This window comes from Pleurodeles waltl, chromosome 1_1 (assembly GCF_031143425.1).
Source record: "Pleurodeles waltl isolate 20211129_DDA chromosome 1_1, aPleWal1.hap1.20221129, whole genome shotgun sequence".
Taxonomy (NCBI): domain Eukaryota; kingdom Metazoa; phylum Chordata; class Amphibia; order Caudata; family Salamandridae; genus Pleurodeles; species Pleurodeles waltl.
Window position 1 is genome coordinate 979,726,048 of NC_090436.1, and position 17,251 is coordinate 979,743,298.

Genomic DNA, 17,251 nt, shown 5'->3' on the forward strand with positions numbered 1-17,251 from the left:
TCTCTTGCTGAATGTGCGTGGCTCATTTGCGACACTTGTTCTTTGTGTGATGCTTGCTTTTTTCGGAATCCCTGTGAGTTCAGTGATGTAACATTGGTGGCACCACCCCTAGTCTGAAAACTGTTCTAGCATCACTGCCTATTAGGGCAACAGGAACTCTTAAAGTACTGGGAGCTTGCTGTTAGGTCTGTCTGATTCCAACAGTTGCAAGAGTCAGACTCCAAGCAGCAAAATCTACTGAAGCATGTGCATGGACACTGCGGAGGCAATAAATGTGCACACTAAAATGCCAAGCAGTACTAATATACACTTTTGTAAAAGCAGAGTGTGCTATTTAGCCATGGCTGCCTGGTGTCAGCAGAGGTCAAAGAATAAGTAATGTCTATACTGCTGGGTGGTTTCTGAAGGCAAGACAGTCATTGTAATCAATGCTTCAGCCTGTAGGTGGAACGCAGACAATGGCAGTAATAGAATATACACTTACATAGGAAAGAGTGCTGGGATTGGAAAAATGAATGATTTGTGTATTGATTTTTAAAACGTATGTTAAAACATTACACAGGTAACTTTAAAACACCTTCTTGGGCCTGCTAATGCATGATTAATTTGTATTAAAATCAAAAATAGGAACAGTTATCCTTCTCAAACCTGTGGAAACCTGCCAGACTCTCAGAAAACAAGGTGTTGCTCTCCAGAGTGAGATAATGAGAGAGGAGAAACTTGAGTAAATGTTGTTTAACAGTACAGTAGTTGAAGTGGGTGAGTCAGCAAATTACCATGGAGAGCTGAGTTTAGGGTCTGTCTTGGCTCTAAGAGAGAGTCTTGGCTCTAAAAACCCAGAAATGAGCTGAGCCATAGGAGCATTTGACATGGACATTGTGTAACAAATATTATGTTAAAATATCATAAGTTTACTTCAAAATTAAAAATATATATATATATTTTTCTTTGGCAAGTGTTTCACTTTAGTGCATCAGATTATATCACTCCATTGAGAAGCGTTTATTAAAAGTGATAGTTTTTAAACATGAACTTAGAAACATTCAGCCCCATACCACACTTTGACAACAAGTTGTCCTGTTCCCCCATATGTGGACTATAATTTCTTATTTTACTTGGAGTAACATTATAGTGCATTAAGTCAAACATAGAAGAGATTTTTGTACATCATACATCCTCACATATTTCAGGGTTTTCTGATATGCAGTAATGAAATAAATAAGAGGCATGATCAAATAAAAGAATTGCTTAGGGTCACAAAATTTGGTCAAGTAGCCAAGCCAAGATTTATCCCCGATTTTCAGGTTTCACATGGTGTAATTCATCCACTGGATTGGTATCCCTTTCTCACTCCAGTTTGGCATCAAAGTTTAATTATTTGCCTTTCTTTCTTGGTGCAAGAGGTTGTGCGGGTATTAGGGAGAAGCCAGGAGAAATGTTAGCTCATTTTGGGCTTGAGGGCTCATGAGGACCTCAAGCAGAAACAGAGCCTAGCATCTGTTTCAAACCTTAGTGGTTCATCTGCCTCTATACCTTTCTCTGGGCATTTTGTGCCTCAAATAGGCTTGGATGCTGCTGCCAGTGTGATACCTGTTTTGTATGTGAAGATGTCTTAGCTTGCACTGCTGATGCCCGTCTTGTGCCTGTGCTGTGTGTGGGTGGAACTTACACTGCTGACAAATGCTGCACATTGTTTGTGTTTTCACACAGGCTTGTACTGCTGCAGATGCTATCCATGTTCTGTGCATGCAATGGTGGCTTACCTTGTTTCTGACTAGACCAGTATGTCTTCAAGGGTGTGAGGGAAGTGTGTATTCCTGCCTGGTGCTATACCTGTTTTGTGTGTGGATAGTTGGCCATTTGTGAGTCAAGTCTGTATTATGCACCCCAGTGATGCTACTTACATTGCTAATTTAGTAACTACCGTTCACTCGGGAAAGCATCTACTTAAAAAGTGATGCTAAAGAAGAAAAAGGAAACAAAACATAAAATAAAATGACATGAAATCAGGTGAGCCTACCACAAGACAAAACCACCCACTTAAAAAGTGATATTAATCCATTATAAGCTAATTAAAACTCAAAAATATATTGCACCACCATCTGTCTAAAGTCTGTTCCTTTTAGTGAGCATAGTACCTGTGTGTGAGCAGTGTGGTTGTGTGAGTGCAGGATAACCACAATGTTTTGTGAGTGCACTGTGAGAAGTGCACCTGTGTGAATGCAGGGACATTATCTTTTGTGAGTGCAGGTTTGAAAGTTGGGCCTGTGTCAGTGCAGAGTGGGGCACATGCCTGTGTGGGCACAGCGAGAGAGGTATGCCTACGTGAGGGCAGCGGTGTGAGTGTGAGGTCCCTGCATGTTATGTCGTTGTGAGCATGCACTTTACAAGGACCACACCTATTGACTTTTGTAATTCTTCTTAGGGTTTTGACTTTGACTTTCAGAAATGCAGTGCAAAGAGTGGAGATACACTATTCTATGCATGAAAACGGCAGTTCATTTTGATATAGCAGACTCTTTCAAAAGTGGTTGAGGAGTGTCTGTTCTCCCTGTACAATAGAGTAGCTCTTGAGGCGTACAATGCATATAATATCCCATCAATCCAATTCATCCCTAAATTTAGAGCATTTGTTCTTATCACATACATGGAAGCAGAGGGGGTGTGGCCGCGCGATCGAAGATGGCGCACGCATAAGTTACGAGCTCCGGAGGGGCCTACAAATAATCCTGTTAAATCTACACCCAGCCCTGGGGGCAAACCGCAATCGCAGTGCGGGAGAGCTGTGGAGGACACTGCAAAACAGTGGAGCCCGAACGGAGCGCGGCTGAGAGGCTCCGATGCAGGTTGAGGAACTGCAGAGCTGTCTACTTGGTGGGCCCAGCGCAGCCGGGGACCCGAGTATGAACACGCGGCCAGCGCTGAGACGACCGGCTGCGCTCGAGGAACAGGAGGGAGCGGAGCGACTTAGCGAGTGACGGCGCTGGGGCCAGGGGGTACTCACTGGACCGAGGGAGTACCGAGAGCGTGCTGCGGAGACCCGAGGAGCGTGCCCTAAAGAAATACAGTAGCAGGGAGTCGGGCGGAGCCAGTGGGCCCCGTTCGCCGCACCTACGCCCGGAGTCGGGGCAGTGAGAACGCGGGATCTGACCCTCTGGACACATAAGAAATACACAGGCTGCACTGAGGAACAGAAGGGAGAAGGCGGAGGCCTGAAATTGGCGCCCCGGAGTAGGGTGAGTGTTGCACGTGATTCCCCTGGCACTCCGGCGGAGCCCCACTGGAACATACCTGCGCCCCCAAAGATTAGATCAGCACCCTGAAAGGGGCCCATAAATAAATAAATAAACATATAATAAACAGAGAGAGAGAAATCCTGGCGTACGGCGGCGGAACCTGATCCGAACAGGAGAGACCGAGAGTGGAGCGGTCTAGCGGGTGACGGCGCTGGGCCGGGGGGCGCTCGCTGGACCGAGGGAGTGCCGAGGGCGTGCAGCGGAGACCCGAGGTGCGGGCCCCAAAGAAACACAGCAGCAAGGAAGCGAGCGGAGCCAGTGGGCCCTGATCGCCAGACAATCGACACTTACGCCCGAAGTCGGGGCAAAGAGAATACGGGACCTGACCCTTTGGACACATAGGAAGTCACTGTGCTGCACCAAGGAACAGAAAGGAGATGGCGGAGGCCCGAAATCGGCGCCCCGGAGTAGGGTGAGTGTTGCAAGAGATTCTCCTGGCACTCCGGCAGAGCCCCGCTGGAACACGACTGCGCCCCTAAAGATCAGCACCCTGAAGTGGGCCCTTAAATAAGTAAATAAATAAATATATAATAAACAGAGAGAGAGAAACCCCGGCGTGAGGCGGCGGAACCTGGTCCGAACAGGAGAGACCGGGTGCGGAGCGGCCTGGCGGGTGACGGTGCTGGGGCCGGGGGACGCTCACTAGGCCGAAGGAGTGCCGAAGGCTTGCTGCGGAGACCAGATGAGCGAACCCCAAAGAAACACGACAACAAGGAGGCGGGCGGAGTCAGTGGGCCCCGACCACCGGATAATCACGCCCGGAGTAGGGGCAGAGAGAACACAGGATCTGACCCTCTGGACACATAAGAAATTCACGGGGCCGCACCGAGGAACAGAAAGGAGATGGTGGAGACCCGAAATCGGCGCCCTAGAGGAGGGGGAGTGTTGCAAATGATTCTCCTGGCACTCCCGCGGAGCCCCGCTGCAACACACCTGTGCTCCCAAAGATCAGCACCCTGAAGGGTACCCTTAAACAAATAAATAAAAATATAATAAACAGAGAGAGAGTAACCCCGGCGGGCGATAGCGGAACCTGGACCAAAGAGAATTCCGGCCTCGGACGGTGACGAGTAAAGAGACACTGACCATCTGAGCAACCCCGGCAGACCTGGTACGACAAGTGCCCGCGGGGTGCCGGAGGCGGAGAACGAAGTGAGAAGTCAAAAGGAAACCTGCGAGATCCCAGAACTCGGCCCAGCCTGAGTGGGTGGCCCTACCCGGGTGCCAGATGTCCCCTAAGAATCGCCACAAAGGCAAAATAATCAGCAATATGACACCCATTGAACGTAAAGAGGGAGAGCCGCTGGACCCTCCCCAGCTTAAAATGCAGGACACCTTAGATAAGATACTGGGTGCAATTGAGGACACTAAAACTACTCTACAACGTGACATTAACCAGGTCGCAGTTGAAGTTGGCCTACTGAGGGCGGACCAGCACAAGTTAGTGGATAGAGTAAAAGATACGGAGAATGTCCTGGCTGAAATTGCGCCGCAACAAAAAGACCTAAAAGCTGAGGTGACGTGCCTTGTGGATAGGGTTGCGCGCCTAGAACAAAGAGCAGAGGACCCGGAAGGCAGAAGCCGCAGAAACAACGTGCGTGTGGTGGGGCTGCCGGAAGTGGCCGAAGGAGCGAACATGTTGAAGTTTCTAGAGGAATGGCTGCAGACGGTCGTGGCCCCAGAGTGCCTGACCCCATTCTACACCCTGGAGCGGGCGCACCGGGTGCCTTCGAGGCCTTTGGCGCCGGGCCGTCCTCTGCGTGTGGTGATCGCCAGTCTCCTCCACTATAGAGATAGAGATATTCTTCTACAAAGAGCCAGAGAAGCGGGCCCTTTTAAAGTTGCGAACAGGGAGGTGACACTTTTCCCCGACTTCACACTGGATGTTCAAACCAAGCGAGCATCATACCTGACAGTCAAAAGGGCCTTGAGAGAGGAAGGAATCCAATACTCGCTCCTTTTACCGGCAAAACTAAAGGTGACTATGAATGGTTTTTCCAGTCTCCCGAGGAGGCGTGGGACTGGCTAGAGGCCCGAGGGGCCCAAATGGTGCGACACGCAAACAGGGGAGTATGCCGGGGCTCGATAAGACGACGAACCAGGAGCCGACCCCGCTTGGCACCAACCCAGTCGCAAAAGGAAATGGGGAAAAAAGCGGCATTAGAGGCTGCTGCCTCCATGAGCAGAGAGGAATCGCCCCCCAGGGACTCAGGCGGAGAATCGGACGGCACGGTGATGTCCTCGGTGGAGGGGTCGGGCTGCTCGGTGCAGGTACCAAAAGTGACCCCCCAGACGGCGGATGAGCTCGGGTAATCGAAAAAGCAGGGCAGCCCTGAGATGGAGGTGGACAGCGATCCGATGGCCCCTCCGGGCGTGGTCCCCCCCACCAGAATCTCGTCCATTCCGACAGTATGGCGAGAACTAGAGTTGACAGTTTGACTGAGTTGCACAGTTGCACAATATTTTGGGCAGCCTTCTGTTTAGGGGGCGCCCTGGGGAAGGGGAGTTGGGGTTCAAGATTGTTAGTTCTGATGGCGCTCTGCAGTAGGTGGGTTGTTAGGATTAGACATACAGTCAGATACAGAAGGTTTCAGGCCAATGGGACGGGCCAAGAAGGAAATATAGTGAATGTCCTTCCAATATGGCAGAGTATAATATGCTAACATGGAATGTGCGGGGGTTGGGAACACCAAACAAACGACACAAAACTCCTAAAGAGGAGGGGTATCCAAGTGGCGTTGCTACAAGAGACCCACTTAGCAAAGGGGAAAGCTGAAAAGATAAGGCAAAGATGGAGGGGTCAGGTGTAAGCCACAGAATATTCTGCATATGCTAGGGGGGCGCTGATATGGATACATGCTGGGGTTCCCTTTGCAGTAGAATCCACCAATATTGACCAGGAAGGCAGATACGTGGTGTTAGAGGGAAGGTTACACGGTGTACCAATTACCTTGAGTTGCATTTATGCCCCTAACCAGGACCAGATCCCCTTTATGACACGGCTATCGGGTCAACTCACAAGCCAGCGGGGGGAGGCCTCTTGATAGGGGGAGACTTTAACAGCGTGTTAGATATAGAACTAGACCGCTCCACCCCACCACTGTCGGGGGCAACGACAAGCAGAGTAGCCCAAAAACTTAGAGAATGGCTAGATGCATGGGAATTATTAGACATATGGCGTGAGCAACATCCTACTGAAAAAGATTATTCATACTACTCAGGACTCCACAGGGTACACACAAGAATTGACAGGGTGCTTTGTACAGCAACACTAATGCAGGGGATGGTCCACTCTGAATACCTGGGACGTACGCTCTCTGACCATAATCCTCTTCTGCTGACCTGGAGAGTGAAGGAGGTTAGGCCCCCCATCCCGATGTGGCGATTGGCCCCTGGAGCCTTGGAGGACCAGGTGTACAGGGATGACCTTCGTCTCTTCCTAGCTGACCATATTAAAATTAACGAGGGATCCACTGACTCTTGATCCGTTGAGTGGGAGACCCTTAAAGTGACAACCAGAGGATACTGTATGGGACAGACGACGGGGGTGAGACGAACGCTTGAACGTGAACTGACCAGACTCGAGAAAGAAATACATGAGGGGGAACGGAGACAGGGAACAGATGAGCAGGAAGTGGAAAAGTATGCACAGGCACGGAGAGACCACTCCCAGGTTGAGGAACAACTTAGATGCCATAGTGTGCAAAACTATATGGCCTCATTACACTCCGAGGAGGGGAGGTCAGGCAGAATGCTGGCGTAGCTGGTAAGACCTGGAGGGGAAGGAGAGCCTATAACCAAGGTGATAACCATGGAGGGAGAGGGAAGACACAGTCCGAACACTATAAATGACGCTTTTATGGAATACTATGCTCATTTATATAGGAAACCCGGGGAGCTTGACGAACCAGCTCTTGAGGTGTATCTGCAGCATCTCCCATTGCCAACGCTGACAATTGAGGAACAGGAGGGACTGGGGGCAGTTGTGACAGCAGATGAGATAAAGAATGCCATATCGCAATTAGCGCCCGGGAAGACACCGGGAACGGACGGCTTACCTATGGATTTCTATAAGAAGTACGAAACCTTACTGGCCCCCAGACTGGCGGTGGGGTACTCTGAGGCATTGAGCCGGGGTGTGTTGCCGGCCACGCTGAAGGAAGCATTGGTGGTCCTACTGCCCAAGTCTAAAGCTAGAGAGACATCTGTCGCTAATTTCCGCCCCTTGTCAATGCTGAACAATGATTTTGAAATACTCAGCAAAGTTCTGGCCAATCGGCTGCTCGGCCACATGCCCAAACTGAAACACAAGGATCAGAATGGGTTTGTCCCGCACCGGAGCACGTCCCTTAACATGAGACGACTATTTGCCATTCTACATATGCCCAGGGAAGCGAAACCTTTGACTGGGGTATTACTCGCCGTGGACTTTGAAAAAGCCTTTGATTCAATTAGATGGGACTACCTGAGGACAGTGATGAGAAAGATGGGGTTGGGAGAGGGTTGGGTAAAGTGGGTGGACCTGCTATATGCATCCCCCCTGGCTAGAGTGAGGACAGGCAAGACGGTATCCGACACCTACCCAATCCACAGGGGCACTAGGCAGGGTTGCCCTCTATCACCACTATTATTCGCACTGGCCATCGAGGCGCTGGCAGCCCAGCTACGAAGGGATGGCAAGGGCAGAGGGATACAATGAGGACAACCGGAGCACATCGTTTCCCTTTATGCAGATGATATACTCATCTATCTCGGGGACGGAGAGACGGGACTCCCCGGGCTCTGGATGCCCTGGAGCACTTTGGGTCCTTATCGGGATTGCGTCTCAATAGGGGCAAAACATATGTTTTTCCCATACTGGCGGGATGTGACCGGCCCGCATCGTGCCCCGAGGATGTAGGCTGGGCGCCGAGGACATTTAAGTACCTGGGGATACAGGTGTTCCACGAGGTGGGGGACCTCCGGGATGGCAATCTTGGGAGGGCGCTCCGCTCCCTGCGTTCCTCAGTAAAGTTCTGGCGCTCTCTAAGGCTATCCATAATGGCCAGAGTTGCACTGTCCAAAATGATAATTCTGCCCCGGTTACTTTACTATTTCGCGAACCTGCCGCTGCAGATCAATTCGGCGTGGTTCCGCAAACTTAAAATGCTGATCAGGGAGCTTATATGGGACGAAGGCCGTAGACGTACGGCACTTTCGATTCTTTGCAGGCTGACACACATGGGGGGCCTGGGAGTCCCTGACTTCAAGTTTTATTATTTAGCATCACAACTGCAGTGGACTACAGCGTGGATGGGAGGAAAGGGACAATTGGATAGATACACTGTTCAAGGAGAAATTGGAATGGAAAGAATCATTGCGCGGGTGGTGAACATTAGAGTGACCAAGCGCGCGGACAGTATGATGACGAGAGTAGCGGCAGCATGTTGGAATAAAAGCACGAGAAGAGTAGGGGTGGGACAGCCTTATTCCCCGGAGCTCCCACTCTCAGTACTGGGGGAAGGAACAGATGATAGGAAACTGGTGGGCTTTGGCCTCGGACCCTGGAGGAGGGCGGGAGTAGAGACAGTCGGAGCGCTGTTTCAGGAGGGGGTGCTGAGGTCCTTCTCGGACCTAATAGAAATGGGCGTCCCAAGGGGACAGTTCCTCCAGTATGGGAAACTAACACACATCCTCAAAGAGCACTGGGGAACGGTAAATGCAGAGCCCCCAACCCACAGAGTACTACACTTACTACTAACGTCTGGTGGGGAATCTCACTTAATAGCTAGGATCTATAGGTCCCAAAATGAGGAATCACTGGACGCACTACAGCCCCGAAGAGAACAGTGGGAAAAGACAGTGAGCAGGGAATTAACAGACGCGGAGTGGAGCAGGGCACTAGCCTATCCTCGAACGGTATCCAGAAACACCAGGTTGAGATACATACATTACAACTACATGCACAGAACATACCTCACCCCACACAGACTGACAAGAATTTATGGGGGAACCCCCAAGACATGTCCTAGATGTGGAAATGTAACTGCAGACTTTGACCATATGGTATGGAACTGCCCAGAGCTCCAGAGGGGCTGGGCTGTGGCGCTGGCGGACCAGGAGCGGGTGCTGCGGATGGAGATTGGGCTATCCCCGGCGTCATGCTTACTGGGTTTGAGAGCGCATGCGCCTCTAGGGAAAGTGAGGGGACGCTTCCTGGACCTTGCACTTGTCCTCTATAGGAGACGAATCACAATAGGTTGGAAATCTCCCAGCTGCCCATCGGCGAGCGAATGGAGGCGGGATGTGTCAAGATGGGCCCGAGCAGAATTGCAAGTGCTGAAAAGTGAGGAGGCAAGGGGTATGCGCCAAACCCCCATTGCCCTGGCATGGGAAGAAATACTCCTGAGATGGGATAGTCAGACTAAGGAAGGGGGGGTGGCAGTGGAAACCCAGAGTGACTAATAGGGTTGAGCACAGACAATGGGGCATGATGGGGGAACCAAGAGAAAAGGAGTGGAAAGAGGGTGACCAGGACCGTCTGGAACAGGCAATTAGGGGGATAGGATGACTGAACCCCAAGAGACAGAACATGGATGTTCTCGGCCCCCAAGCACATCCGTCTCGGTATGAGGAAACAGAGACAATAAGCATAGGAAGGTACCAGCCTGGTCTCAATGGATTGAAAGAAGGGGGAAAAAAAATAAAAAAACAAGAACAAGTTAACAATGAGTAACACCTGCCATGGCTGTGAATGTAGCCTGTTTGAACTACCGCCATCAAGTTAAAATAATAAGTAGTTTTAGAGAAGTTTGCGATACGGACAAGTGGGCACTCCAGATTAAATACGACCACAGGATGGGGATGTACCCCTAAGACACCGAAACAATCTAGGCGCATTGCATCCCCAAGGAACCTATGCACGTCTAGGATAAGAAGAAATGAGGTGGGAGCATTAGAAAATGAAAGAGTATGCTGTATATTCAATGATCAATTATATGCACTAAATGGAAATCTATTGATGCCATCAAGAATGTTGCAGATGTAATGCAGTGAAAGTTAATTAATAATAATAAAAATATATTTAAAAAAAAAATTAAAAATCACATACATGGAAGCTGGCACTGTGTAGAGCAAAAAGGTAACCAGCACTGGGCTCAGCCGCAAAATTGAACATTTCTTCCAGTCAAGTCATCGCATAAAATTACATTTTATTCAGGTTTAATTCCGCTTTCAAAGATACGCTCTTAGAAATTGCCCCACATACATGAACCTTTTTCTCTTGGTGGCTGGCAATTTGGCTCCCATGCTGCTGTTGTGCGTACTGTGGAAGCTGCTAATTAGTGAAGGGGCATAGCCAAGTCAGTAAGAACTGGGGTGTGAATCATAAATCTTTCATCTAAAAAGATCAGTATGCCGATGGGTGGAGTGGTGACAAAGGTTTGGGATACACTGTTCCCATTAGGAACAGGTTTAATACTAATTTGCATTAGGTGGACCCTGTCTACGTTCTTAATACCAAAAAAATAATAAAAAGGTAAAACCTTTTAGTCAAACGAGGACAAGAAAAACCAACAAAGGCATAGGAGACCCAGCTGAAGGCCTTAGACCCAAATCTCAAGCCAAGAATGCAGTTATCTGGGGGTCTGTCACACCCCAAACAGCCCCCCTGAAGTTATGCCCCTGAATCAGTGCTCAGTAGCCAGGAAAGTTAATAACTTGCTTGTAGGGTGCCCTGATAAACATTCTGTTGGCCTCCCAGGTAAGGTTTAATGAACATTTGTGATTTTCTGATAAAATAATTTACATTTATCAGTGGTGGTGGTGCACGCAGTAAGGATTCTCCGGTCGTAAATCATAACAAGTAACAGATCCATATCATATTTATATAGAGACTTCCAGAATGTTACACGCTGCCACTCCAGTCAAAAGATTACTTATAACCCTCCAAAATAGTGCATTTTTAAAAAGTTCTGATGACATAAAACTTACTGTCCAGAATGCGTTATCATGTGCAAAAAGCTTCCATTGTAATTACACGATCCAATCCGTGGCACGTGTTCTTCATGACTGAACTGTGTCCAATAAATCCGCTGGTCAATTAAATCCGGGGTGAGCGCATTCACCTGCTCTGTGGTGCTGTGGAGTGACTTCATGCTGCTTCCATCCAGATCCACTCTATTTATAGCAGAACTGGCACTTGCCGATGACCAAAAGATGAACCTGAAGAAAGGCATCACAGTCTTGTAACAATGTATAGACGCTATGTACATACAAGATAATTCAGGGCCCGATATACCTACCTGTTTGCGGCCCCAAAGCATTCAATTCACAAAATACCTGACTTTGTGATCAGCAAATAGCAAGTCCTAATATACATACTGCAAGTCAGAGACCTTCTGTCTCCAAAAAATGCACTTTGTGACTGACTGCAGTTCAGTAGGACAAGGGCCTGAAAGAGACTTTCTCTTTCTCCTCTCTAATCGCCATTAATGATTTTTTGGTCACAACTTCAATAACAAACCATTGATCTGATACCAAATATCGAAAGGGAATGGTAACCAATTCACAAAGTGGAAACGGCCCCCTTGCGGAACACCACGTGTTGTGAATGTGTGTGTTTGGCATCGTTATGGTGGGAGACACTGGCATTGCATTCTGCCCGATGTCATACGATGAACTCCAACTTTCATTTTTTAAAAAGCAGCTCTTTTTCTTTAGAGGGAATATGCTTCTTTCAGAAATAAAAGCAGGCATACAATGAATGAAAATGCAGGCATTCAAGTTTGCTGTACTTCGCAGACCTCCATTCCTGCATACGCAGACATTTGCAGGAAGTCACAAAAACAATTCCTGCCTCATTCATTTTTGTGACTCCTAGTGAATGGGCATTTTGAGACATGACTGGTACAAAAGTCACAGCTTAAAATGTGAGGGATCACCATCCTTTCCTTGGCGGGCACAAACATTGTACAGCAGAAGGACCACCGTAAATGTGGCAGGCCTTCTGATGTAGATTGACCAACTGACACGATAGATGGGCGTCAGTCAAAAGCTTCCGCTAGTGGAGCCAACAGAGTATCCGCCCTCAGAGCACTCTCCTGACAGATTTTGGGTACCGCATGTTTGGCACATGGGGCATCTGCCTATTTTCTAGGGATTCCCCACGTACGCCTAATTCTAAATAACCCCTTAAATGCCTCAACAAATAATCACACACTGCTGATTGAGTACCACCCTTCTGTCTTCATTGCACTTATTGCTGAGAAAGAGTGGGCTCACGCGAGATATAACGCTGATCGAAGGAAGATGGGTAAATCAGACATCATTTCAAAGAAACAGAAAGCCTGCAGATAGCCAGGTCACAAACGTGCTCCTTTACTCAATGCATCGTAGGAGGATATCTACCCATCCAACACATAAAAGGCACCAGCACCAAATTATGTGGGTGTGAGACAAATTCCCCTCTGTCTCCCTGTGGTCCATTGGCAATGGCCATCATATAATGGCACGCCTGGCTGGAGATCATAGGGGCACACTGTTAATGCGTGCTCCCGTCCTCTTTTGTAAGAGATGACAAGAGGATCAATTATTCTACAGTTAAACTTATTTTGGAAGTTGGCAGGGGTACATTACTTACTAGTATTGATCCATATTTTTGTAAACTGAGTGAAGGCCCATTTCTTTCTTTCATCATCCTCATAAATCGTTTTCTCACCTCCTTTGTGCCCAGATTACGACTTTTTTAACCTAAATTGACTGTGGGGTTTTTGGAGGGGTGGGCAGAATGCCCTACGTCCCCCTCTGAAATCTTTGGGCGAGTGGTAGGGTCCTAAAGGTGAGGGATAGATAGGATTTGCTCAGGGGGGCAGGAGCTGGGTGAGTTTTTGAAATTTAGTTTAGGGACAGTTAAAATAGGGTGCTATTTTAGATTAGGTACACCCTCGCTGACAAGGACAGTCTGTGGTTTTCCTTCTTCCATAAAGGATAAGCATACAACATTGATACGGAGGACAGTGTGGCGCAGGCTCTCCAAGTTTTAAAGAATGCAGGCAGATTGGACTTGCTGTCTGCAGGGGCGCTTCAGAGTGTGCCATTGCCAGGGACAGAGCGACGTGAGCAGGTGGTGTGGCTGCGGCTGTTATGGCCTAGGGCTCACTGTCGAGCAAGCTACCAATGGCCCTGGTAGGTCAAGGGAGGGACATGAAACTCCAGAGGGCCAGGTCATCTGCGATCATTGTACATCATCAAGGTGGGTGGGGGGGAAATGTGGCCAAAGCAGTGTCTGGCACCCGGGGGTCAGAGGCGTTAGTGGTGCTTCTTCCTAACCTGCCTGGGTGGCGGTAAAGGAAACATTTATGGCAGTACCGCAGACAAGGTAACGTGGCCCCAAAGTCATGTGTCACAGCTGGGGCAATGGATGTTAACAGGTGCACAGTGCAAGGCGGCACATGCCCACAATTTGCTGCATTACGTGTCCCCATGGGCCCACAGGGAGGAGTCTCACTGCTGGAACACACATAGTGGCTCTGCCTTGTGCAGAGCAGGCCCCAGCTGTCAGAAGGCCTCGTGGCCAGGGGGCGGCACACATGATGCAGGAGGTGGGGGGCGGGCCGGAGATTCACTGGGCCTGCCTCTAGACTTGTGTATCCCAGGCAGACAGGCCCAGCACGGTGGAGCAGCCATTTTGGGAGGCAACACTTCAGGGGATAATGGAGGGTGTTTAGCAGCACAGTCTTTCTTGGCCCTAGGGGATAGCTTCAGCTCAGTTACGGGGGAGCGAGTGGGAGCCCATGGAGGTGGCCCCTTCCATACTGGTATCCAGGGCATATGGCAGCCAGGGCTCTGGGGTAATAGGGAGTCACTAGATCTAACAGAAAGGGACAGGCCCACCAGGTGGGCAGGGGATGCATAGGAGAAGGTCAGCCCTGGGAAAGGGTCTGGGATGGGTGCCCCATGGGTCTACAACCAGATCTGTAATTTGGTTGGGACCAGAGGCTTTCCTGCATGGAGTCATGGCAGGTGGGTATAGAGCTACGAGGGGCTCCAAGCATCGCGGTGCAGGTGGGACAGAAACTGTTTAGTGTAAGCCAGGGTCTACAGGCAGGGGTGGCGTTAGCGACAGCAAGTAAACAACTGGGAAGGTCTAGCCCCGCCTTCTAACCCCTGTCCGAAGGCAGAGCGCATGTCTCTGCGGCCAGCTCTGGGACAGCAATGCACCAACCCTGGGAGAGGCAAGGATTTAGCAGTGAGCCCTCCTTGCAGGAGTTTGACCCTTCACCAGATGTGTATGATGCCTAGTTTGGTGATGGGGTTTGGGGGGTGGTAAAGTGCCAGGCACGAGTGCAGAGTGCAAGGGTTTGGATGCAGAGCCTGAATGGGATCCTGATTATGAGGTGGATGAACTGGAAGAAGGATAGATACTGGAGCCTGATGGTGGGGAGACTGAATGGTGAGCAACACCACAGTCTGTGCAGTTGGGAGTGAGAGAAGATAACAGAAGGAGAGGAGTTGGTGTTATGCAGCTTTTGGCATCCACACCGGTGGTGTCCAAGGATCACAGAATGCGAGCTGTGGCAGGACAGACGGCTTCTGTTCCGACCCCACTTTTGAGAACAGAGGAGGTGGAGGTGGGGATGCAGACAGGGAGGGGAATACGGCACTGACAACGGGGCACTTTCATTTCGTCAAAGGCAAATATATTCAGGATCAGGACACAGATGCATAGGCTCTGTATAAGAAACAGGAATTTGGGGTTGTGCTGTTGGGAGAAGTTGAGAAAGAAACAGGGGAGGAAAAAGAGAGCAAAGATGTGAAGCATAAGAAGTTGCCATATATTGGCACCAGTAAGCAATTAGGCGCTCATTTGACATTAGCTGCCAAGAAGTGCATGTGGAAAGGGAAGTATAAAGAGCTTTTCATGCTGTTATACGGGGAGGTTCAGGCTAAAGAGGACTCAAAGGAAGAATACAAGTGTCCCGCCAGCCCAAGGTGCCAGTTAACATAGAGAACCGGACGCCGGCCTTTTTAATTAATGCGAGCATCTATTGCAAAAAGTAGCCAGAATGGTGCGTAGCGCTCTTTGAATATTTAGACGTGGTGTGAAAGGCACAGGTGACTTTTGCAGGCTGGGTATGGGTTCGCTACAATGAAGAATTTCAAGCCTGCCTTGCAGAGGAGGAGGAAAAGTTGTGGGGACAGCTCGATAATTAATTGTTTTTGAAGACCATGACTCCAGAATTGCCAGCCCCATCAACTTATATGGCGAGCAGCTGGCCAGTCTCTTAATAGCACTTTTGGGGGGTCCCATCTCAACGGGGGTGGGAGCAGCAGGCAGAGGGCAAGGAGGGAGCTCAGGCACATGCTGGTCATATAATAGAGGGCAATGTGTACAGGAATACTGCAAGTATCACCACAAATGTTTTAAATGCAGGGGAAGCACATGCTTTCTCAGTGCGGCACACAGGGGTCTGAACTCAGCCAGCAAGGTAATGTAGGGGGCAGTGGGGTGGCTCCGGGAAGCAGCGACAAGGTAGAGGGGGGCAGCTTCACATGAGAAAAAGCACCAGTTATGCTGGAGAGGTTGCACTTCTGGCTGCAGATGGTGAGACACAAGACAGAGTTGTTATCAGGTTTCCAGTTCTGTTTCTGCTTATGCTATGGGGGTTCCAGGGTTCAACAATGAGCAAATAACTTGAAGTCTATCAGAGGGCATTAAGTAATGCATCAAGTTTGGGTAACAATTCATGCCAAAGCACGCACCCCTGTCCAAACTGTTTCAGTTGTACCATTGTATCAGGCAGTACCAACTGACGTCCTCTCCTCTTAGAATCTGCATGCCTTGCCACCCATTTCATGAAAGAGTGGCTGCAGATCCACACCCCAATATGGCCCCTCCCAGGGTCCGCAATGCAATCTAGGAGTAAAGGAATGAAATTAGTGCACGTCATGAAAAACCCAACCCAAACGCAGATAGTGCTGATAGAAGTTAGAACACCAGTGCCCCACATACTTAATCTCTACTGCAGTCCAGCCCCTATGCTCTGCTTCCACCGCCATCCCAATCCAAAAGGAGTGGGTCCCAAAATCCTGAGCCTCATACCACAAAAACCTGAGGGCTCTTCTCAAACCCCCAAAACCTGTGAAGCCAAAAAAACACGCAACATCTTGATGCCAGAAAACCTTCCCATGTCCCCCACCATGCTTGGGCAAGGATAGCCACCAGTTCTGAGGGCAAACCCACTCATCAGGGTTATCACACAACTGGGTTTGCCAGACTGGTCCGTTTTCGACGTGGGAATCCTCACCTGCATGGCCCCAACTATTGTCCGAAGGTCCTATCAATGAACCTACCTGTACTTTGCTCCCGACAACGTCCGTGACCTGAAATGCCCCAAAAAAATATCCATGCCATTATGGCTGAAAAGCACAAACACTCCTATTCATCCTGACACATCCGTGGTAATACAGGAATCATTTCCTTCAAGAGGCGCAGTGTGATGTATCCAAACCCCGGTACCCTCTTCCCTGACCCAACACTCCACAGAATCCACGATCCAAGCTCATCTGTGGTCAGTTCATAACCCCTCAACAGCTTCCCATAGAATGCCACCCCATACAACTTCCCAGCTATTGCAACTGCAGAAAGCCCTCTTCCAATAAGGTACATAATGAAGTGCACCACATCATTGCGATGTGCACCTCCTTCTGCACCGTTACGCCGGACCACACCCAAGTGAACAAACTCATCCCATGCCAAACCATATGCCTTACCCTATGACACCGATAAAGACCCAATGACAAGTTCCATCATGCGCTCTCTCCCACAGCCCACAAGTGGTCTGGTATCTCCATCTTCCACTCGTCTGCCCAAGGAATCTCATCCACTAAAAACGAGAAAAAGCATCAGCAACCTCCCTGTAGACTCCAGCAATATGTTGCATCTTGTAAATAACATTCACGTGTAAACATTGTCG

General features: G+C 49.4%; 1 protein-coding gene across 4 annotated transcripts in view; it reads right to left on the bottom strand.

Moving 5' to 3' along the window:
- Positions 1 to 17,251, bottom strand: part of EGF (epidermal growth factor) — a 508,423-nt gene that overhangs the window by 368,894 nt on the left and 122,278 nt on the right. For all 4 annotated transcript variants that reach the window (XM_069230246.1, XM_069230245.1, XM_069230248.1 and 1 more), the window contains exon 4: positions 11,268 to 11,498. In XM_069230246.1, the coding sequence (XP_069086347.1) occupies positions 11,268 to 11,498 (231 nt within the window). The remainder of the gene's footprint in view (positions 1 to 11,267; positions 11,499 to 17,251) is intronic.